At 42.2% G+C, this 24237-nt stretch overlaps 1 protein-coding gene and 1 non-coding gene across 5 annotated transcripts; both read left to right on the plus strand.

The window, feature by feature from the left end:
* Positions 1–229: 229 nt before the first annotated feature.
* Positions 230–22800, plus strand: CEP20 (centrosomal protein 20). 4 transcript variants are annotated; one of them, XM_063717608.1, is made up of 5 exons: positions 230–363; positions 4913–5110; positions 8505–8589; positions 14761–14897; positions 17085–20495. In XM_063717608.1, exons 1-5 carry the CDS (start codon positions 336–338, stop codon positions 17186–17188), a joined length of 552 nt encoding a protein of 183 aa, XP_063573678.1. In that variant the 5' UTR covers positions 230–335; the 3' UTR covers positions 17189–20495. The 4 variants fall into 4 exon arrangements, with proteins under 4 accessions (XP_063573678.1, XP_054389493.1, XP_054389492.1 ...); XM_054533517.2 differs by lacking the exon at positions 17085–20495 and adding an exon at positions 21006–21144 and having other exon boundaries at positions 231–363; positions 14761–14932; XM_054533515.2 differs by lacking the exon at positions 17085–20495 and adding an exon at positions 21006–22800 and having other exon boundaries at positions 233–363.
* Positions 11125–11228, plus strand: LOC129050985 (U6 spliceosomal RNA). Its single transcript, XR_008514913.1, has one exon. It is a non-coding gene; the product is annotated as a U6 spliceosomal RNA (small nuclear RNA).
* Positions 22801–24237: the final 1437 nt, after the last annotated feature.

Below are 24237 nucleotides of genomic sequence, written 5' to 3' on the forward strand. Positions count from 1 at the left end.
AGCAGTTGGTCCTTGAGGCTGCAGAGACAATGAAAAACTCAGCCAGCTAAAGTTAAGCACTAAGATGCCAGCAGCACCCACAGGGCTATCAACTGCCTCAGTCCCCGCCCCCACTGCCGTCTCACTCAACTGGGCCCTCCGAGAGCGTTCGCTGATTGGTGGAGTCTCTGGTCGACATTCACCACCCACTCAACCGCAGAGCGCGTAAACTGAGAGGGGCGGAAGTAGGCGGGGCGAGAGCTGTGCGCGTATTAGCTACAGGCCACGCCGCAGAGTGAGTGGGGCGGAGCTGCGCGTGCGCAGGGCCGAGGCGCGCCCCTGGCGGTCGTTGAAAAATGGCGACTGTGGCGGAGTTGAAGGTTGGTGAGTGCGAGCGGGGAGGTCTCCACATGGGAAGCGTCGGGCCTTCATCTTGTGGAAAGGATGGGACGGGAGAAGAGCGCGCAGAACACATGGGTTGGCTTTTACAGGCGTCATTCTTCGGCGTGAGGGCCTGCGGGGAGCTTCTGGCTGCTGTCTCGGCCCGTTCGCGGGGAGCTCTTATGGGGGAAGATGTTGCCCACTGGCGAGTTTTAAGCCAGTTTGGAGCTAAAGGAAGACTTACATAATCTTCAAGCATCTAAGAGGCCTACAGGCCTGCATCTTGGGCCCCTGGCGCATCTTCTTGGACCCTGCTGGGGGCTGGAGGACTTGGATCAGGCTTGGCACTCAGGGCTGATGACTACAATTCCCACAACCCGTGTTGGGTTAGGCACTGCCCTAAACAATTTGCTTGGTTGTCTCGTTGGATCCTTACAACAACTTGTTAAGTAGCCCTCTCCTCCCTGCTTTTTTTTTTTTTTTTTTTTTAAAGAGAGAGTCTCTCTGTCGCCCAGGCTGGAGTGCAGTAGCGCGATCACAGCTCACTGCAGCTTCGAACTCCGGGACTCCAGCGATCCTCCCAGCTCAGCTTCCAGAGCAGGTGGGAATACAGGAGCTTTTCACCACGCCCGGCTAATTTTTCTATTTTTTGTAGACACGGGGTCTTGCTGTATTGCCCAGGCTGATGTCGAACTCCTGGTCTCAAGCTATCCTCCCGCCTTGGCCCCCTCAAAGTGCTGGGATTACAGGCGTGAGCGCCTGGCCCCTTTTTCATCGGAAGAAACTAGAGGCAAAAAGTTTGCTGGCCTGGCCATTCTCCTGTCTTTTCAGGAAAAGATACTCTAAGCTAGTTATGTGTGAGTCATTAATGACGTTTGTACACTGTTTACTTTGAAGCAAATGTCCAGACAAATAATAGTAATAATAGTTATCATTGAGCCTTATGTGTCAGGCACTACTCAGCCTGTGTGTTACCTGATTGTAACAACCCTATGCCCATTTCATAGATTGGGAAACTGAGGTACTGAGAAGTGAAATAGCCCAAAGTGATTTCACTAGAAAGAGACACAGCGTGGGAACCTAGTTGTGATGCACTGAGCGCCGGGTCTTAATCACTGAGCAATATTGCTGTCCAATAAATAAAACCAGTTCCAGTTTGCAGGGAACCCAGGGTTTAAACTAGTAATTCTTAGAGAGTTTAGAAAGGAGACTTGTATAAAAGTGTGTATTTGGGGCACAGGGCTGGTGAACAATTATAAAACAGAACAGGCATGCGTCTGTCCGCAAGAACAGACTTCACATGAATCTACAGATCCTGTTCCCAGGGAAATACACATCACATGTAATATTGCATACATTTTCAGAGGATTTAAAGGTACACTCGGAATGGGCCAGGCACAGTGGCTCATGCCTGTAATCCTAACACTTTGGGAGGATCGCTTGAGCCCAGGAGTTTAAGACCAGCCTGGTCAACATAGTGAGACCCCATGTTTATTTAAAAAAAAAAAAAAAGAGCCGGGCATAGTGGCCTGTGCCTGTAGTTCCAGCTACCCCACAGGCTGAAACAGGAAGATCGCTTGAGCCCAGGAGATAGAGGTGACAATGAGCTACAGTGGTGCCACTGCACTCCAGCCTAGGCAACAAAATGAGACCTTGTCTCAAAAAAAATACAAATTAAAAAATAAAATAAAATAAAAAAGGTACTCTTGAAATGTAAGCAAGGTTAAGACCTTTCCGAAGAAGTTTTGATGGCCCAGTGTTCTAAGCATAATAGAGGGAAAGGTAAAATGCTATGGACCTCCGAAAGAAACCCGGTGAAAACTTGTTTGCCAGCCAGTTACCTTACATTTTATGGGCTTCACCTTTTTTAAGCACGATCATATTTTTCCTCACTTGGTTCTGTCTCTGAGACGTAGAGCTCATTATTTTAGAGAAGGCAACTGAGGCATGGGTTGGTAATCCACCACTGAGGTGCCGATGAGACATGCTAGCTTTCCTCATTACACTGTCAGTAATTCTCGTTTCTCTGTCCAGCTTGAGGCTGTCCTGTGTGCAATACAGCGTAATTGGGACAGGATCCTTGCCAGTGACAAAATCTCTCCATCTAATTTCCAAAGATGGAATTAGAGAATAGGGGTTCAGTTATCATTCTAAGAGTACAATAAGGCTGTACCTTCCTTTTTTTTTTTTTTTTTTTTTTTTTTTTTTTTTTAAAGAAGTAAGCCTTTATTTCCTTGTTTTGCAAATAAAGCTGGCTAAGTTGGTTGCTTTTTGGTGATTAGTCAAAGAGACCAAATCCCATATCCTCGTCCGACTCCTCCGACTCTTCCTTGGCTTCAACCTTAGCTGGGGCTGCAGCAGCAGCAGGAGCAGCTGTGGTGGCAGCAGTTTTATGGGCCTGTTGCAAACTCTGATCAGGTGATAACTGTACTTAACCTATCTGCAAGAAGGTTGAAGGGATGCTTTAAAAATGAGGGGAAAGAAAGTTCAAAAGTCAGTGAAGATTCTATCCCTTTAGTCATATGATCCAGGGTTGTTGTTGATGTTATTTATTGAAGCTTAGAAAGATCTTATGTCCATACTGACTTGGAAAAGCTCCTGGGCTCTCTTTATGGATTTTTGTTATTGTGGTGTACTTACTTGGTGCTTTCGGCAGGGTGCAGAACACTCTTAAACTACATTGATTTCCCAGTAGTATACAGCAATATATTATAATCCTCCTAGGTGACACCTACTGAGCTCTTGCTATGTTCTTGACTCTGTGGATGAGATGTGTTCATTCTCTGAAGTTGTCATTTAGCCAGTAGGAACTGTTTGAAAATAGAAGGTTCCAGATCACTACAAGGGATGGTGCCAATTCAGTCCTAAGATCCCCATTATCTATACTAAATATGTACAGCCAAATCCCATGATCATAACTGCTTTGTCATGGTGACTCTGGCCAATCAGTAAGTTAGATTTACATTCTGCATATACATCCCTGACTCCTTAAGATGGCATTGATACAGTCATGTGGTAGATTTCTAACTAGGCCTAAAATTTCAGAATCCTACTGTTGTAAGGAATTAACTCATAGTTGTCTTTAAAACAACGAGGCCAGCGGGTGCAGTGGCTCATGCCTGTAATCCCAGTACTTTGGGAGGCTGAGGCGGGTGGATCATGAGGTCAGGAGATGGAGACCATCCTGGCCAACATAGTGAAACCCTGTCTCTACTAAAAATACAAAAATTAGCCGGTCATGGTGTCGCACACCTGTAATCCCAGCTATTCGGGAGGCTGAGGCAGGAGAATCGCTTGAACCAGGGAGCCTGGAGATTGCAGTGAGCCGAGATCATGCCACTGCACTTCAACCTGGCAACAGAGCAAGATTGTTTCAAAATAACAGTGAAAACCCAAAACACCTTTTCACTCCCTAAAGGGTTCTGGATTATCAAAGGTTTGTGTTTTTTTTGGTTGGTTGGTTGGTTGGTTGGTTGTTTTAGACAGAGTTTCACTGTTTTGCCCAGGCTAGAGTGCAGTGGCACCATCTCTGCTCACTACAACCTCCGCCTCCCAGGTTCAAGCAATTCTTCTGCCTCAGCCTCCCAAGTTGCTGGGACTACAGGCGTGTGCCACCACACCTGGCTAATTTTTTGTGTTTTTAGTAGAGACGGGGATTTCACCTTGTTAGCCAGGATGATCTCGATCTCCTGATCTCCTGATCCGCCCGCCTCAGCCTCCCAAAGTGCTGGGTTACAGGCATGAGCCACCATGCCCTGCTATCACAGGTTTTTACACAGTAACCCAACAGACTTCTTTTATGGAATGTAGTTGTTTTCTTTAATCTTTCTAGACCAGAGGTTGTTAGTGACAAGCAGAACCTGTGTTCAGTGGCAGACACTCTTGAAAATATATGAGAGACTGGGGCTTAAGTTCAGGTCGCAGTAAGCAACTATAATTCTATCCCCCGCCTTTTCCCCTCACTAAAGAATTATGTATTGGCCGGGCACGGTGGCTCACGCCTGTAATCCCAGCACTTTGGGAGGCCGAGGTGAGTGGATCACGAGGTCAGGAGATCGAGACCATCCTGGCCAACATGGTGAAACCCTGTCTCTACTAAAAATACAAAAAAGAATTAGTTGGGCATGGTGGCACGTGCCTGTAGTCCCAACTACCTGGGAGGCTGAGGCAGGAGAATTGCTTGAACCTGGGAGGCGGAGTTTCAGTGAGCTGAGATCGTGCCACTGCACTCCAGCCTGGGCGAAAGAGCGAGACTCTGTCTCAAAAAAAAAAGAATATTTATTAGACTACAGCCCCTGACAGTGGTGATGATGTAGGAATAAACTTGAATTTACTCAAATACATTAAGACTAAATCACTGCAACATGAGAACTATATTTTTTAGTATAAACATGGCTGGTAGTAGTTAGCGTAATTGTTTAATAATTTGTCACAATGTTTAGATTGAGAGCTGCTTTTGTACCATTTACCTTTTCAACATTTCTTTTCAAAGTATGCCTAAGAATGACAAATTTACTCTGTCACTGAAGCCTTAATATTTTATATCGAACAGTTTTAAAGGACACCTTGGAAAAAAAGGGGGTATTAGGGCATTTAAAAGCAAGGATCCGAGCTGAAGTTTTCAATGCCCTAGATGATGACCGTGAACCCCGACCATCATTGTCTCATGAAAACCTTCTAATTAATGAATTAATTCGAGAGTATTTAGAATTCAACAAATATAAGTATACAGCATCTGTCCTCATAGCAGGTAAGTGGTTATTGTTTATCACATAAACTCTGTTTCTTCCCTTTCCCCAATTCTCAGAAACTGTTTATCCTAGAAATCTAATTCTCTTACCAAACAGTGCTATCTGGGTGACTGGGACACAAAAATCACATGGGTTCTTTCTGTAGCTTAAACAGATTCTCACAAGGGAAAATACATAACTAAATAATCACTTAAACTAGGCATATACTTGGAAAAATCATCTATAATTCCTGTAACTGAGAATAAACAATTGTTGACATTTTGTCCTATTTGCCACCAGTTTTTTCCTGTGTATTAAGCTTTGAAAATATACGCTGATTAAATATATTATTTGTTAAAAAATAGGCTAGGTGGGTGGCTCACACATGTAATCTCAGTGCTTTGGGAGGCCGAGGCTAGATTACTTGAGCCCAGGAGTTCGAGACCAGCCTGGGCAACACAGGGAGACCCCATCTCTGGAAAAAAATTTTTTAAATTAGCCATGCATGGTAGCACGTGTCTGTAGTCCTAGCTGAGGCTGAGCGGGGGTCCGGGAGGGGGTGATCATGTGAGCCCACGTGCTCTGGGCTTTAGTGAGCCATGATCGCATCACTGCATTCTAGTCTGGGCAACAGAGAGAGACCCTGTCTCTTTTTTCTTTTTCCAGAGACAGAATCTCGCTCTGTTGCACAGGCTGGACTGCAGTGGTGCGATCATGGCTTATTGCAACTTTGACCTCCCGGGCTCAAGCAGTCTTCCTGCGTCAGTCACCCAGGCTGGAGTGCAGTGGGGTGATCTTGGCTCACTGCAACCTCTGCCTCATTGGGTTCAAGCGAGTCTTCTGCCTCAGCCTCCCGAGTAGCTAAGACTACAGGCACGTGCCACCATGCCCGGCTAATTTTTTGTGTTTTTAGTAGAGACGGGATTTCACCGTGTTAGCCAGGATGGTCTCAATCTCCTGACCTCGTGATCCGCCCGCCTCGGCCTCCCAAAATGTTGGGATTACAGGCATGAGCCACTGCGCCCGGTTGAAGAAAAGAGGTTTACTTGGCTCATGGTTCTGCAGACTGTACAAGCATGGCACTGGCATCTGCTCAGCTTCTGGGAGGCCTCGGGGAGCTTTTACTCACTGCGGCAAGCACGTTACATGGTGAAAGCAGGGGCCAAGGGTGGGGAAGGTTAGTGCCACATACTTATAAATGACCAGATCTCATGAGAACCCACTCACTGTGGTAAGGACAACACCAAGCCATGAGGGATCCACCCCCATGACCCAAACAACTCCCGCTAGGTCCCACTTCCAACACTGGGGAGTGCATTGCAACATGAGATTTGGGCAGAGACAAATATCCAGACTCTATCAGCGGGAAACTCCAAACTCATCCTAGTGATAGGAGGCAGAGAATGATATTGGGGGTTGGGGTGGGCAGTTAAAGATAAATTCCCTTTATCTGTCGAATTTTATTTCTTAAGAAATAAATTTTCTCTTCAAGTGTAACAGTTATTGAGTGGTGGGAATATTTTTAATATCTTCTGCTGACTTTTTAAATGTCTTGTCTCAAAAAAGTGAGGAGAGACTGGATATAAATAAGTCAGAATCCTGGTTACCCCTGGACTTGGTGGGGTGGGGGATGCAGCTGGGGGTTGGTCCGAGGCACCCTGACTGTGTGTCATCGGATTCCCTCGTTTCAGGTTCCATCTCTGCTTTGACTACTTTATGCCTCAGAGATGAACCTCAGTGAAGTAACAAGGCCAGGAAGTAGATTTTGCAAGAGAGAATGAATTCTTTGTGAAGTTAGAATTTTTCATTACAGATCCTTTATTTAATATTAAACATACATCTTAACTACATAGACTCATGATTTTTATGGTTTAAGGAACTTTGATATCAGCATCTCTACTTTCCTTTGTTTGTTATAGATGGCTGTATGATACCAGTTACACCCAGAAAAGAAGAAACTATGAAAATTTCAGTTAGGGGACTTAGGCTTCACTAGAATGAAATATAGTGACAGTAGTCAAGTTTTCATATTAAATGTTTTGGCTTTTTTTAAAAAACTGGGATATAATTTACATATAATAAAATTTACCTTTTAAACTGTACAGTTCTATAGCTTTAGTCAAATGCCTGCAGTTGTGTAATTACTACCAGATTACAATGAAGATATCACCAGCGTTTTTGGCACCAGGGACCAGTTTCGTGGAAGACAATTTTTCCATGGACCTGGGAGGATGGTTTGGGATGATTCAAGCATACTACATTTATTGTGCATTTTATTTCTATGATTATGTTGTAATATATAATGAAATAATTATATAACTCACCATAATGTAGAATCAGTGGGAGCCCTGAGCCTGTTTTCCTGCAACTAGATGGTCCCATCTGGGGGTGATGAGAGACAGTGAGAGATATCAGGCATTAGATTCTCATAAGGAGTGCACAACCCAGATCCCTCGCATGTGCAGTTCACGATAGGGTTCACGCTTCTATGAGAATCTAATTCTGCCAACAGGAGGCAGAGCCCAGGCAGTGATGCTAGTGATGGGCAGCAGCTGTAAACACAGATCAAGCTTTGCTCACTTGCTTGCCCACTGCTCACCTCCTGCTGTGCGGCCCAGTTTCTAATCTGTGGCCCAGGGGTTGGGGACCCCTGCTGTAGATGGAACCATACAGGATGTAGCCTTTTGAGTCTGCCTCTTTTCACTTAGTATAATACATTCAAGATTCAGCCATGTTTGTTTTTCCTTTGAACACTGTTCTATTGTGTGGCTGTGCTAGTTTGCTCATCTATGACCAGTTGATGGGCATTGAGTTGTTTCTAGTTTTAGCAATTAGGAATCAAGCTGCCATAAACATTTACATACAGGTTTTTGTGAGAACATAAGTTTTCATTCATCTTGGTTAAAAAGCTAAGAGGGAGATTGCTGGGTTGTGTGGTTAAGTGCACGCTCACCTTTGTAAGAAAACCGCTCAACTGTTTTCCAAAGTGGCTGTACCATTGTGCTTTCCCACCAGCAAAGTGTGAAAGTCCCAGTTGCCCCACACTTCAGGTTAACTTTAATTTTTATTTACAATTATTGTCACCAAATGGATATTCTTTTCAAAAATAAGTTATTGATAAACAGACTTCTAAAATTTAGTATTATAATTTGGATATAGAAACGGTATTTTTCCAACCAAACCCTGGGGAATTTAAAAAGTGAATTTATGTTAAACTGTATTAAGACATGCATTTAACAAAAGCGATATTTTGAAAGTCATAAAATCACAGGCAATTTGATCTGTCTTGGTACGTGTTGTCATCATTCTTCCAAAATCGGAAAAGTGTATGTCTGGTAAATGTGATTCTTTTCAAAATCTTATTTGCTTTTTAGTTTAATAGACTCAGTGTTCTCATGAATTTATTTCTCCCAGAATCTGGTCAACCTGTAGTTCCATTGGACAGACAGTTTCTCATCCATGAACTAAATGCATTTGAAGAATCAAAGGATAATACAATGTAAGAATTTTTTTTAAAGAAGTTTCCAAATATTGCATTAGAATCATAATTGCACCATGTGGTTTTACTTCATTTTAATTCAAGTATTTATTCAGATCTAGTGTGTGTCAAGCATTGTACTAAATCCAGGGTGTGCAGCAGTGAATAAGTCAGATAAGATCTGTGTTTGCTGAAGCTAAAATTTCAGGGCTTCAGAGTGACTAAGCATCTTCTTTCTGGGGTTAGCTCCTTTTGACTTCTTGATCCTTTGTCCTTCTAAGGCTTTGTTCTTTTTTTTTTTTAATTTATAATTTCAACTTTTATTTGTATTTTCAAATTATTTTTGTAGAGGCAAGGCCTCACTTTGTTGCCCAGGCTGGTCTTGAACTCATGACCTCAAGTGATCTTCCTGCCTTGACCTCTAGGCAAAGTGCTAGGGTTACAGGTGTGAGCCCCCCGTGCCTGGCCTCTGAGGCTCTGCCTTGTCAGTTGTTTTCTTCATGTTTAACTCTTCCTTCACTTCAACTTAGGAATGTACTCAGATCTCTCCTCTCCTAAAAAAAAACAAAAACAAAAAACCTATGAACTTCCAACCCCAAGCTTCTGCTTGAATTCCTTTTTCTACCAAGGTTACTGAATCGGCCCACAGCTTTCGTTACTATTACTCTCTCCTTTGCCCTCTGTGTACCTCCTCTCACCAACTGTGCTCTTGAAAAGGAGGATGACCACTTTCTAGTTTTAGTTTTTTTTTCTATTTCAGTGTTGCTTAAACTTTTTCTGGAGAGTCCCTGTATGGCCAAAAAAAAAAAAAAAAAGTACATAGGAGACCTGAGAGCATACTTAAAGCAACCTTTTTTTAAATCTAGAACTTTCTTTGAAGCCTTACGTTTTCTCATCCTAAAAGTTCTTAAGGCCAGGTGAGGTATCTCGTGCCTGTAATGCCAGCACTTTGGAAGGCTGAAGTGGATGGATCACTGGAGCTCAGGAGTTCAAGACCAGCCTGGACAACATGGGGAAACCCCATCTCTAGCCAGACGCAGTGGCTCATGCCTGTAGTCCCAGCACTTCAGAGGCTGAGGCAGGCGGATCACCTGAGGTCAGGAGTTCGAGACCAGCCTGGTCAACATGGCGAAACCCCATCTCTACTAAAAATACAAAAAGATTAGCCAGGCATGGTGGCGTGCGCCTATAGTCCCAGCTACTTGGGAGGCTCAGGCATGAGAATCGCTTTAACCTGGGCAGCGGAGGTTGCAGTGAGCCAAGATCGCACCACTGCACTCTAGCCTAGGTGACAGAACCAGACCCTGTCTCAAAAAAAAAAAAAAAAAGTTCTGAAAGTTGTTTGCTTTACCATACAAATGTTTTAAATGACATTCCAGTTAAATTTAACTCTCCCACAAATCCTTGTGTAAAATTAATGTTCCAGGATCATCTACTACCTTTGTCATTGTGTGTATAGTGAAGTCCCAATTGCTTAACATAGCACTTCACGCCTCTATCTTTCTACCCCTGTCTGTTGTTGTATCTGCTCACACCTGATTTCTGATTGTGCCTGGAAAACACTTTGCAACTTTATGCTTCTTTGCCTTGTAAACCATTCCCTTATCCTAGAAGCCCTAGATCACCTTTCTCCCTCTTAACTTCTATTGGAGCATCTTTCCTTTCTGTTGGCCCTGTTCAGATAGTAACTCCTTTATGACATTTTCCTCTTTCTCTTCCCCTCATCTTCCCGTGTTTCTTTTTCTTTTCTTTTTTCTTTTTTGTGAGATAGGGTCTCACTCTGTCACCCATGCTGGACTGCAGTGGTCCCATCTCAGCTCACCACAATCTCCTCCCGGGTTCAAGTGATTCTGCCTCAGCCTCCTGAGTAGCTGGGATTACAGGTGTGCACCACCATGCCCAGCTAATTTTTTTTCATATTTTTTTGTAGAGATGGGGTTTCACCATGTTGGCCAGGCTGCTCTCGAACTCCTGGCCTCAAGTGATCTGCCCACCTCCACCTCCCTAAGTGCTGTGAGGTTTTTTTGTTTGTTTTTTCAAGGCAGGGTTTCAGTCTGTTGCCCAGGTCTCTAGAGTGCAGCGGCTTGATCATGGCTCACTGCAGCCTCAAACTCCTGGGCTCAAGCGATTCTCCCACCTCAGCCTCCCATGTAGCTGGAATTAGAGGCATGCGCTCGCATGCACCATCATGCCTGGCTGATTTTTGTATTTTTTGTAGAAATGGTGTTTTACCATGTTAGCCAGGCTGGCCTCCAATTCCTCGGCTCAAGTTATCCACCTGCCTTGGCCTTCCAAAGTGTTGGGATTACAGGCATGAGCCACTGAACCTGGTAACAAGTGTTTTGAAAAGTATAAAAATTGTATAATTGAGAAGAGTGGGCAAAATAATTGGAGGAATCTAAGCGTGACTTAGGATGAGCAGTAAGGTATTACATCATTTAATACAAGACATCATTTTACATTTAGCAGTTGATGGAAGTAAGCAATGATTATACTCTTACTGGCTTCTTGGTAGCTTTTGAGATACCTACTTCAGATGAAAGTATTAAGAAGTTTGTGCTCACTTTCACAGCACATATACTAAAATTGGAGTGGTACAGAGATTAGCATGGCCCCGGCAAAGGGATGACACGCAAATTCGTGAAACGTTTCATATTTTTTTAAAAAAGAAGGCCGGGCGCATTGGCTCACGCCTGTAGTCTCAGCACTTTGGGAGGCTGAGGCAGGCGGATCACGAGGTCAGGAGATGGAGACCATCCTGGCTAACACGGTGAAACCCCGTCTCTGCTAAATATACAAAAAATTAGCCGGGCAAGGTGGCGGGTGCATGTAGTCCCAGCTACTTGGAGGCCGAGGCAGGAGAATGGGCATCAAACCGGGAGGTGGAGCTTGCAGTGAGCCGAGATCGCGCCACTGCACTCAGCCTGGGCGACAGAGCGAGACTCCGTTTCAAAAAAAAAAGAAGTAAGTTTGAGAGAGGATGAGGAAGCAAAAAAAAAAAAAAAGTTGCTGAAACAGCTTTATTTTTTAAAAGTTAGGTAACTTCTTTAAGCCCTTGTTTCTCATGCTTCAGTGATTGACATTCACAAAGTTTGCCATAGTCACATATTACTCATATTATTTACTTACAGATCTACAGTGCTGCATCTAAAACCACTGAGGCCAGATATATGTTTAAAAATCCAAATGTTTTCAGGTTTTAAAATGACATGCCTGTAGTCCTAGCTACTTAGGAGGCTGAGGCAAGAAGATTGCTTAAATCCAGGAGATTGAGGCTGCAGTGAGCCATGATCTTGCTGCTGCACTCCAGTGTGGGCCACACAGCGAGAGTTCAATTCTTTTTTTTTTTTGAGATGGAGTCTCGCTCTTGTCCTCCAGGCTGGCGTGCAGTGGCGTGATCTCGGCTCACGGCAACCGCCGCCTCCCAGGTTCAAGCAATTCTCCTGCCTCAGCCTCCCAAGTAGCTGCGACTACAGACGCGTGCCACCACGCCCGGCTAATTTTTTGTATTTTTAGTAGAGACGGGGTTTCACCGTGTTAGCCAGGATGGTCTCGATCTCCTGACCTCATGATTCTCCTGCCTCGGCCTCCCAAAGTGCTGGGATTATAGGTGTGAGCCATCGCGCCCGGCCTGGGACTTTAATTCTTTAAAAAAAAAAAAAAAAAAGTAATATGGTACATATACCAAATACTACATATATGTGCCAGGGAGTCCTAAAGTAGTGTTCCACAATCACATTACTATTTTCTTTTCTTTTTTTTTTTTGAGAGCAATGTCATGATTTCAGCTCACTGCAACCTCTGCCTCCTGGGTTCAAGTGACTCTCCTGCCTCAGCCTCCTGAGTAGCTGGGATTACGGGCGCATGCCACCATGCCCAGCTAATTTTGTATTTTTAGTAGATACGGGGTTTCTCCATGTTAGTCAGGCTGGTCTTGAACTCCCGACCTCAGGTGATCCTCCTGCCTTGGCCTCCCAAAGTGCTGGGATTACAGGCTTGAGCCACCACACCTGGCACATTAATCTTTTCACACAAAGTAAGATAAAGTCTGTAATAGCCTTGTTAGGTCAACCCTTGCCATCTGATGATTTTTTGCCAGATATATGAAGAGAATCCAGTTTTCAGAATTTTGCATTTCAGAATTACAGGCAAGTTATTGTGAGGCCACACTTTTCTTTAAATTATCTTTTTGAAACTTATTTTAAAAAATAAACCTTAATCCATGAATTTGCAAGTTGCCTCTCCCTTCTGCACTCAAGCAATCCTCTCACCTCAGCCTCCCAAGTAGCTGGGACCACAGGTGCATATTACCTTGTGTGGCTAATTTAAAATAAAATTGCTGTAGAGCTAGGGGACTTGCTATATTCAGGCTGTCTCAAACTCCTGCTTGAGGCCAGGCTGGCCCCCCAAAGTCCCGGGATTACAGGCCTGAGCCCCCATGTCCAACCCAAAATTTTAATCACAAGTAAATTTCATTGAATATTAATTAAAAAAATAAAACTTTTAACATTTAAAAATCATCTTGAACCAATTAACACTTTGGGGAAGATTACTGTAAAGTAAACAAAGAGACCTGTTTTATATTACTAGGTGACGCTTTCATAAGAGTTGTGGCATCTTATTAAATAAAGAAACTTACTTTCCTGGTTTCCCTGCGGCATGGAAAAATTAGTATGATATTATTCCAGAATTTGGTAGCTTAAAACAACAACATAGATTATTTGTGGAATATTTGGGGATTTGGGATCGGCTTAGTCACTAAGTCTAGCTCAGGCTCCCCCGTGAGGTTGGAGTCAAGATGCCAGACAGGGTTGTAGTCGGAAGCCTTGAATGTGGCTGAACTATCTGCTTCCAAACTCATAATGATACTGACAGGCGGCCTCAATTCCTTACTGCATGTAACTTTCCAGGGCTGCTGAAGTGTCCTGAGGCATCTGACTTCTCCCAAAGGCAGCAATCCAAGAAAGAAAGCAAGGAGGAAGGCACAGGGCCATTACCACGTGGCCTCTGAAGTCAGCTTTCTGCCAGTTAGAAGTGAGTTCAGCTCACACTCAGAGGGTAATGAGATTCCATCTTTGGAAGGAAGTGTACTATAAACCATTATACCAGCTAGTAAATAGATACATATCTCAAAAAATAAATCCTCCCCACAAATATATACACCTACTGTGTACCCACAAAAATTAAAAATAAAGATTAAATCCTTTTAATTGTGTTTTCAAATTTGAGATTGGAAACAAAGGAAAACGTTTCCGTTATGCCACTCTTTATTGTCAGCAGAGCAGCTTTCCTTTATACAAGAATACTAATATAAATCCCTAGGCAGCACACTGTAAGGAAAACAATATGGGATTTGGGGTTCAAGTGTAAACTTTGTTTACTATCTGAGGGAATCTCTAGCAAATCTCCTGGCTGTGGTTTTCTCCTTTATAAATCGCGGTTGATGATTTTGACATTACACGATGAGGATCCGATGAGAAGAGGTATGCGTTCTGTAAACTATAAAGAAGATTTTAAAATATTAGGTAATATAAATATTAATCTAAATAAATGTTAGCTACACAGGAGCTAACATTTATATACCATTTCATATGTGCCAGGCACAGTAAAAAACACTTGACATTTATTAACTCATTTAGTGCATAACAGCCCTATAAGGGAGGGATGGTGCTTATCCTAATTTATAAAGGAAGAAACATTTATGAGGCTGGAGAGGTTAAGAATCTTACACAGAGTCCCACAGCTAGCAAATGGCAAAGCCAGGATTTGAACTCAGGTCACCTGGCTCTCAGGACCTAAGACTTTTTCAGGGCAAGGACTTATTAAGGGGTTTATTGAATACCTGTTGTGTATTAGATGGGGTTAGGTATTGGGAAATATTCTACTGGACTTTGGAGTTTAAAAGATAAATTCCTGTGGATTGATAGAAATGATATTTCAGTGTAGATGAGGTTTAAATTTTTAACACGTTTTCTCTGGGTTTTAAAATTGTCGTGAAATTAAGTGGTACTCTTAAATTTAAAAGTAGGAACAATTTGCAGTTTGGATAATCATGCAGCTTTTTAAAGTCTAGTGAGTCACTTGGTCTTTTTGATGTCAGAGGTTACCTTTTAAAGAATAAATGTTTTAAGCTTTTCCCGTTTATGCAGATTTATTAGCTTTCATTTTTGTTTTGTTTTCTTCCTGCTATAGACCTCTTTTACATGGGATTTTAGCCCATTTCTTGCATGGAACTAAGGATGGCATCCAGAATGCATTTCTGAAAGGGCCTTCACTTCAGCCTTCAGACCCAAGTCTTGGCAGACAACCTAGTAGAAGAAAGCCAATGGGTATGAGTTTTCCAAGATTCATCATTTAGCTGTCAGCAAGTATATTTTCTTCCTCTAAATTTTTCTTTTGGAGTCTTTACTGAGCTTTTGAGTCATAGTTTAATTCTGCTGATATCTAATGTGGCTAGCCTATGTTACTCCAAGAAACAGAATGCTTTTTGGAAAGAATCTTGGACAGGGAAGGATGGGAGGCATAACTGGGCAGAATTCTTAGATGTAATTTCTTTATAGAAGTATTTAAAACTCCAGGCCAGGCACAGTGGCTCATGCCTGTAATCCCAGCACTTTGGGAGGCCGAGGCAGGTGGATCGCTTGAGGCCAGGAGTGTGAGACTAGCCTAAGTGACATGGTGAAACCCCATCTCTATTTTTTTTTTAATTAAAAAATTATATTAATTCAATTTTTAAAAAGTAAAATAAAAAAATACTGAAAACTCCAATTTTCATGTAAATTATAAGTATTTGGAGCAACTTAGATCCTTGGTATACTGAATAAATAGCTTTTTATCAAGTGATTTTTTTTTTTTTTCCTTTCCATGACTGCAAAATAAAAGGTAAGATTGCTAAATACAGACAGAGAAGTCATTTGCATTTTTAGGATACTGTTTATGTTAGAGTGGGAGTTACCTACGAGTTACAGATTCTTAGGAGAATGGCACACATTTCTTTCAGATTGCCTGTTTTTTAAATGAGCTTTTAGTAGCTTTCAAATTTTTATGTATTTTTTTGAGACAGGGTCTCACTCTGTTGCCTGACTAGAGTGCAGTGGTGCTATCGTAGCTCACCGTAACCTTGAACTGCCGGGCTCAAGCAATCCTCTCACCTTCTTGCCTCAGCTTCCCAAGTAGCTAGGACTTCAGGCACCACACCCAGCTAATTTTTTAATTTTTGTGGACGTGGAAGTCTCACTATGTTCACTAGGCTGGTCTTGAACTCAGTCTTAAGTGATTTCCCACCTTGGCCTCTCAGAGTGTTGGGGTACAGACGCGAGCCTGTACCTGGCCCTCAGTTATTTTGATTATCCCAGCAATGGGATCCCGTTTTCACCATTTGAATTGAGTGGGTTATAGCTCAGTGTTTGCAGTTGTGGTAGAGAGCTAATCAATTTTTTTTTTTTGAGACAGAGTCTCGCTCTGTCACCCAGGCTAGAGTGTAGTGGTGTGATCTCATCTCACTGTAAGCTCTGCCTCCTGGGTTCATGCCATTCCCCTGCCTCCTGGGTTCATGCCATTCCCCTGCCTCAGCCTCCCAAGTAGCTGGGACTACAGGCACCCATCACCGCACTCGGCTAATTTTTGTATTTTTAGTGGAGACAGGGTTTCCCTGTGTTAGCCAGGATGGTCTTGATCTCCTGACCTCGTGATCTGCCCACCTTGGCCTCCCAAAGTGCTGGGATTACAGGCTTGAGCCACCATGCCCAGCCAAGAGCTGGTCAATTTTTAAGGACAGTTAAAGGTGGAGTTTAGGCTTTCAATTATCAGAACAAATGTAAATCTTGAATGTTGACACGAACTTTTAGGAAACGCCTAAAATGTGGATTGCCTTTGTAGTTTCCTAAACTGCTGTGACCAGTAGTGACCATGTTAGATGCTTGGTGTCTCTTGAGGTCTAAAAGTAAACAGTGAATCAGGATAACCTCTTTTGGAGGTGGTTTCTGACTGCACTAGGAGATATCTTTTTATATATGTTAGAATGCTGAACTGGATGGAACGTTGGAAACTAAGTCATTCCCACCTACTTATTTTATAGTTGAGAAAACTTTAAGAAGGTTCCAATACTAAGAGGTTAAGTAACTCATCTGAGGCCTGTAGCAGATAATTAGTAGCAGAATCAGCACATTTGATTGCTATTCCCGTATACCTTTCCATATATAGATTATGGAGAAGTTTTCCAAATTCTCTTTTTAGGGATTGGTAAGGAACTGACATTACTGCCTACTAATTGGCAAGTACTTAACGAGCAAAATAAAACATTAATTGTGCAAGTACATGAGTAAATCTCTAAATTTTTTAAATAGTAAAAAGTTCCCTTTAACTTTCCTTTGTTCCTTCTTGCCTCTCCCTAACTCCTCAATTCTTCTCCCTGTTTATAGAAGGTATCCCTGTTAGCAGTTTGCAGGGTATTCTTTGGGACTCATTTCTATTTTATTTTATTTATTTTATTAGTATTATTATTATTTAAATTTTAGATGGACTGTCACTCTGTCACCCAGGCTGGAGTGCAATGGCACGATCTCACCTCACTGCAACCTCCGCCTCCCAGGTTCAAGCGATTCTCCTGCCTCCCAAGTAGCTGGGACTGCAGGCATGTGCTACCACACCCGCCTAATTTTTGTATTTTTAGTAGAGATGAGGTTTCATTGTGTTGGCCAGGCTGGTCTCCAACTCATGACCTCAAGCAATCCGCCCGCCTTGGCCTCCCGAAGTGCTGGGATTACAGGCGTGAGCCACTGCATCTGGCCATGCCCAGCCCCTTTGGGACTCATTTCTGTGTATTTAAATATATATGCATTGTTATGGTGCACGTTATCCTGCAATTTGCTTTTTTTCACTTGTTGATACATGTAGATCTCATTTTTAACTTTGTTTCATATTCCAGAGTATTATTATAATCATCCTTTTTTTAATTTTAGAGATGAGGTCTTACTCTGTCATCCAGGTTGGAGTGCAGTGGCACAATCATAGCTCACTGTAGCCTCAAACTCCTGGGGTCAGTCTTTCCACATCAGCATCCCAAGTAGCCGGGACTATAGGGGTGCACCACCGCACCTCGCTTATTTTTTAATTTTTTGCAGTCAGGGTCTTGTCATGTTGCCCAGGCTAGTCTCCCACCTTATAATCACTCTTATGTGGTTTTAAATATTTTGCTTTTACAGTATTGTGATGTAACATTGTATCTTTGTCCACACATTAAAGTATTGTCCACATATTACAGTATTGTGATGTAACATGATATCTTTGTCCACACGTTTATGTATTATCCACACATTACAGTATTGTGATGTAACATTGTATCTCTGTCCACACATTTAAGTATTGTCCACACATTACAGTATTGCGATGTAACACTGTATCTTTGTCTACACGTTTCTCTTGTGTGGATGCCTAAAGTAGAGTTGTTGGTTCAAAGGATATGCATATTTAAAAATATAGTAGATATTGTCTAATTCCCCTCCAAAAAGGCTTTATCAGTGTATACACTTACCAAGAATATATGACAATATGGGTTTCTGAGTTCAGTTGTCACCAGTGGATATTGTACACCTTAACACTTCTTAACACAGCAACCCCAAGTCATTGATACTATCAGTCCCATAAAGAAAAATAACCGCTTGAGAAATAACTTTCTGGTTTGTAAGTTTCATAATCAGCCTTGTTAATACTCACGGCTCATGACTAGTAAGAAAGTTATAAGGAACACTATTTCCTAACCAATTTCTGTTCTTCTGAGATGAAAGCGGTAGATTACGCATACAGCATAGAGAGAAAGGTATTTATGGAGAGAGGGAGGGAAAGAGACACCTAGACACATGACCCCTGCACCACTAAATTGCCAGGAACATCAGAATCGAGTTCAAGTCAGTAAAGCCACCTTGGGTGCCTGTTCTATGGAAAGCTCTGTAGACATCTCAGAAATGAGGATGACTGCTGAATGAATCGGGGAAGAACAGTGATTTTGCAAATTATTTTCTTGGTCATCAAAAATTTTCTTGACACAACCTCTGTGTAGTGCCTTGAAAGTTGTCAGCCAGAATTGCGTCATGTTTCAGTAACACACTTAAGCTTTCCATTTACTTCCTCAACTCTAGCTCATTGTCTCCATAACTCGTATTTGACAGCATTGAAAAGGTTATGAAGATACTAAAATCCTTATTCTCTACATCACAGCACCTTGTCTCCACAGAAGCTCATTCAACAGAAATATCAAACCCTGAAACTAAATTGGCTTTTATTTGAAAACAAGTTCAGGCCGGGCCACGGCGGCTCGCCCCTGTAATCCCAGCACCTTGGGAGGCCGAGGTGGGCAGATCACCTGAGGTCAGGAGTTCGAGACCAGCCTAGCCAACACGGTGAAACCCCGTCTCTACTAAAAATACAAAAATTAGCTGGGCGTGCTGGTGTGTGCCTGTAGTCCCAGCTACTCGGGAGGCCGAGGCAGGAAAATCACTTGAACCCAGGAGGTGGAGGTTGCAGTGAGCCGAGATTGCGCCACTACACTCGAGCCTGGGCGACAGAGCGAGACTCTGTCTCAAAAAAGAAAAAAAGGAAAGAAGGAAGTAAGTCCAAAGCATGCCAAGATGAAAAAGTGCTTCTGTCATCCAAGTTTTCAGTGCTGAAAAAAAATGAAGAGGGTTTATGTAGGCACACCCACCTTTGAAATGACAGCCAGTGCATTTGTACTGCTGCTGTTAGTGCTTGTAATCTTGAAGGCAAAGTAGTTTTTGCTATTCAATTTTGTTTATATATATATATATATATATATACACACACACATTTTTTTTTCTTTTTTTTTTTTTTTTTTTAAGAGATAGGGTCTCACTCTGTCACCCAGGCTGGAGTGCAGTGACACAATCATGGCTCTCTGCAGCCTTGACCTCACAGGCCCAGGTGATCCTCCCACCTCAGCCTCCCAAGTAGCTGGGACTACAGCTGGGACTACATTCCTGGCGAAGATTTTTATTGTAAATGAAAGACCAGATTTTTATAATAGGGACAATCATCAGCTTAACTTTATTGCACATCTATCAAGCATAATAGACTTCATTTTTTATAACACTTTTCTAGAAGACCTAAAATTGTTGCCTTCTGAGGAAATTGTTAATTTTTTTTCTGTCCAGCAAAGTTACCTAAAATAAAGGGAGAGAGATTTCCATCTGTTTTCCAGACCCTTAAAGTAGTATTGGCACTGAGAATAAGCAGCTGAGAACTAATAAAGCGTGTGTATAATGACATTGTAGAATTAGAAAATCCAGTGATAAAATTGCATTTTCTAGCAGCTTATCTAAATTTATGTATATATTTTTTCCTATTATCAAAATTGCTGCAAGAAAGATGTTTTGTCAGTTGTAGGAAGTGTTTGGGGTTCATATATTCTCAAGAATCTAGTTTTTGCATTACATTTTTGTTGCATTAGGATATTAAGTCTCTAGGTTCTTTTTTTAGTCTCTAGGTTCTTTTTTGTTTTGTTTTGTTTTGTTCTTCTCAAGACGGAGTCTTGCTCTGTCGCCCAGGCTGGAGTGCAGTGGCACGATCTCGGCTCACTGCAACCTCCACTTCCTAGGTTCAAACGATTCTCGTGCCTCAGCCTCCCGAGTAGCTGGGATTGTAGGTGCCTGCCACCACGCCTGGCTAATTTTTATATTTTTAGTAGAGACAGGGTCTTTAACTCCTGACCTCAGGTGATCCTATTTGAAGTGCTTTTCATTGTGTTGTAATTGAAGAGCTTTGGCAACCCTCAAAATGCTGATTGAACACCTTGTCCTTTCTTGCAAATTTCATTCCTTACATGTAAGAGAGAGGTTTGTAACTACTTATGCATGGGTTTACTGTGGGTTGTACGCTACTCAAAAAAAAAGTCAAGAAACTCTTTTGAATAATTAGAGTCCCTAATGCCAGACATTTCTGATTTCTTTCTTTTTTTTTTTTTTTTTTTTTGACCGAGTTTCACTCTTGTCACCCAGGCTGGAGTGCAATGGCACGATCTTGGCTCACTGCAACTTCTGTCTCCCGGTTTCAAGCGATTCTCCTGCCTCAGCCTCCTGAGTAGCTGGGATTACAGGCGTCTGCCACCACGCCCGGCTAATTTTTGTATTTTTAGGAGAGACAGGGTTTCACCATGTTGGCCAGACTAGTCTATAACTCTTGACCTCAGGTGATCCGCCCACCTCGGCCTCCCAAAGTACTGGGATTACAGGCATGAGCCACCACGCCTGGCCTCTGATTTCTTCAATAGTGTTTAAAAAATAATGAGTTTTTTTCATTGTCCTAAACCATCTAAAGTACTCATAGAATATTAAATATGTAACATCCTAAAATATTTGTAGCTGTGTCTACCTATCTGCGTGTTTTGACTTGGGATAAGTATTAACATTGGTTTCTGTGCATTTCAGATGAACACCTAAGAAAGGAGGAGCGGAAAAGTACTAACATTGAAGAGCTTCATGTTTCTTAGGCAGTCAACAGATAATGCTTTGTTTGGGGTATCTTTTGTCTTAAAATTGTATTATTAAATAACTTATTTATTGTCCCAGTGTTACCAGAATGCACCACTAATGTCTGTAGAAATTTGAGTTTCTACAAAATACCCCTCATGTTTAACTACATTTATGAATAAACACTAACTCTGTCATCTAGCTTATTGGATTTGACTTGAAAAAAAAAAAGTATTGTTTTTAGGAAGTATTTTTTGTTTTTTTGAGATGGAGTCTCGCTCTGTCACCCAGTCTGGAGTGCAGTGGCACGATCTCGGCTCACTGCAATCTCCACCTCCCAGATTCAAGTGATTCTCCTGCCTCAGCCTCCCAAGTAGCTGGGACAACAGGCCTGTGCCACCACACCAGACTAGTTTTTGTATTTTTAGTAGAGATGGGGTTTCATCATGCTGGCCAGGCTGGTCTTGAAGTCCTAACCTCAGGTGATCTGCATGCCTCAGCCTCCCAAAGTGCTGGGATTACAGGTGTGAGCCACTGAGCCCAGCCATTTAGGAAGTATTGTAAAGGCCCTTAAAGTTTGTAAGGAAATGAAAGGGCTTTGTGTTACCTTTTCAATAGGCAACAATGTACTTTTTCTTTCCTTAGACTTTGGCTTACTGGAAGATTTAATTAAAAGGTAGAGGGGAAGTAAATTTGCTGTAATAATTTTGCTGTAAATAAAACAAAGAGTTTATTTTATTAGATAAAGAATGTGAAGTAAGCATGAAGAGACAGGCTTTGGGAGAAATACCAGAAAGTGATTTTTCAAAGATGGCATTGTTTAATCTCCATGTGGCCCTCGGTTGTGCAATCACAGATGAGCCAGAAGAGGGCCAGCCCCCTACTTCTTTGGGCTCCGAAACTCTTATCAACATCAATTTTTATTCTTGGGATAGAAAAATAGTATGTGCTATCTCTAATACGCTACTTTGATATTTATTAAAGAAGTATTTTTAAAGTAGTGTCCGCAGGCTCATTTCATTGAAAACAACTGACTGTGATGGTAGACAGCTCCTGATTGGCAAAAGTTCGATGGTATATTCAGAATTAAATTTTGCCTGCACACCTAAACACTGACAACATTTAGCTTAAAGGTCTTCCATGGAGAAGAGTGGTAAGAGCTGTAGTCAGCAAAATTGGCATCCTCTTCAGGGCGTCAATTCTGTGCTGCTTTGCAAATTGTTGAAACTTTTGATTTTCTATTTGGCGATGCTAGTCAGTGTTCACTTCTTACAGATTAGCCAGGAATTTTTATCTAAACGCAGAAACTTATTAATGAAATGCACTTAAACTACACTTACACAACATTCCGAGAGTCCCTGCTGGTGAAATTATATATGGATGCAGAAGTATTGCAAGAGTCCATTTTCCATTTTTAAATCTGTAATATCTGATTACAATGATGAATTCCGTTGTATTGTATGTGTGAATATAAATATCTGAATTCTCCCGGGGGACTTGGTTTTCGTCCAAGGATGTTGGCAGTGGACACTTAGTTTACCTCAGGAATTGCAATCATGTAAGACTATATTCGGAAAAAATGCTGGAGTATATAATTTTGGATACTGATATAAAATCATCAAGATGGAAGTTAAACAGAATTGTCACATGTAGTCCATAGTGCTTTTGTGTACATTATTCTGTAATTTGTTTGTACTGAGGCAACTTTTTATACTTTCAATGTATCATTTAATAAAAAAAAATAAGCAAGTCACTTTGGTGCAGAGGGTGTTCATATCACTGTTCTCTCATCAAAAGCCACACATCAAAAACAGAAGAATGATTGGAGATGGCTGCCAGGCCTTCCGTCGGGATCTTCAGAAGCTTGGCTGTTGAGGGGTGGAGGTGGGGGGACTTTCCTGCCATCTGCACATGTTTATAGGAAGGAAGGAAAAGCACAGAGGACAAGCCAACCCTTCTCATGAATGTGTTAAGTACCTTACTCGTGGATTTCTTGGAATTGTCGGGAGAAGTTATCTTCTAGAGATGCTAGAGAAGTTTTAGGAGAAAACTTGGATTTGCACAAAAACAGGATGGGAATGGGAACTGAAGAGGGATTTGGGAAATGTACAACTTGGGTGATCTAAAACCTCATAGCAGGAGCAGAGGTGGCTTTTGAAGAAGATAAATTTAAGCTTAGCGTATATGCTTGCCTAGAACAAACTAATAGCCTTATAATGATGTGCAAGAACGCATTTGTGTATCACTCACATACCTTTATGATTATGTAAAATTCGATGTGTTCTTTTAAAGCCAAGTGTACATGAAAGATGAACATTTGTGAGAATATGCCTTTAAAGGCATTTGGGACAATGCTTCCCAGCCACTTGGTACTTGATTTTTTGGTAACAACCACGATTTGAGGATTGTATGGTGTTCAGGAATCTTATTAAAATAAAAGTGAAATAAAACTACTGGCCGGGCTTGGTGACTCACGCCTGTAATCCCAGCATTTTGGGAGGCCAAAGTGGGCGGATCACCTGAGCTCAGGAGTTTTGAGACCAGCCTGACCAATATGATGAAACCCCGTCTCTACTAAAAATTAAAAAATTAGCCAGGCGTGGTGGCATGCGCTTGTAATCCCAGTTACTCAGGAGGCTGAGACAGGAGAATCACTTGAAACCTGGAGGCGGGGGTTGCAGTTAGCCAAGATGGCGCCGTCACACTCCAGCCTGGGCAACGAGCGAAATTCCGTCTCAAAAAAAAAAAAAAAAAAAAAGCTACCTTTAGGCTGGGCACGGTGGCTCACGCCTGTAATCCCAGCACTTTGGGAGGCCAAGGCGGGCGTATCACCTGAGGTCAGGAGTTCGAGAGCAGCCTGGCCAACATCGCAAAACCCTATCTCTACAAAAAATACAAAAATTAGCTAGGCGTGGTGGCATGCGCCTGTAATTCCAGCTACTGGGGAGGCTGAGGCAGGAGAATCGCTTGAACCCAGGAGGCGGAGGTTGCAGTGAGCCGAGATGACGCCATTGCACTCCAGCCTGGGCGACAGAGTGAGACTCTTGTCTGGAAAAAAAAACAAAAAACTACTTTTATAAAAGTAGACTTTCGTTTTTTAGAGCAGTTTTAGGTTCATGGCTAAATGGACTGGAAGCACAGAGCTCCTGACTGCCCCCTGCACCCATGCCTGTCTAGCTTCTCCCGCTGT

This window comes from Pongo abelii, chromosome 18 (assembly GCF_028885655.2).
Source record: "Pongo abelii isolate AG06213 chromosome 18, NHGRI_mPonAbe1-v2.0_pri, whole genome shotgun sequence".
NCBI lineage: Eukaryota > Metazoa > Chordata > Mammalia > Primates > Hominidae > Pongo > Pongo abelii.

Coding starts and splice junctions, on each gene's coding strand:
- CEP20 (XM_063717608.1), top strand. CDS start 336: ATGGCGACTGTGGCGGAGTTGAAGGTTG. Junction 364..4,912: donor TGTGGCGGAGTTGAAGGTTG/GTGAGTGCGAGC, acceptor TATATCGAACAG/TTTTAAAGGACACCTTGGAA. Junction 8,590..14,760: donor GAATCAAAGGATAATACAAT/GTAAGAATTTTT, acceptor TTCCTGCTATAG/ACCTCTTTTACATGGGATTT.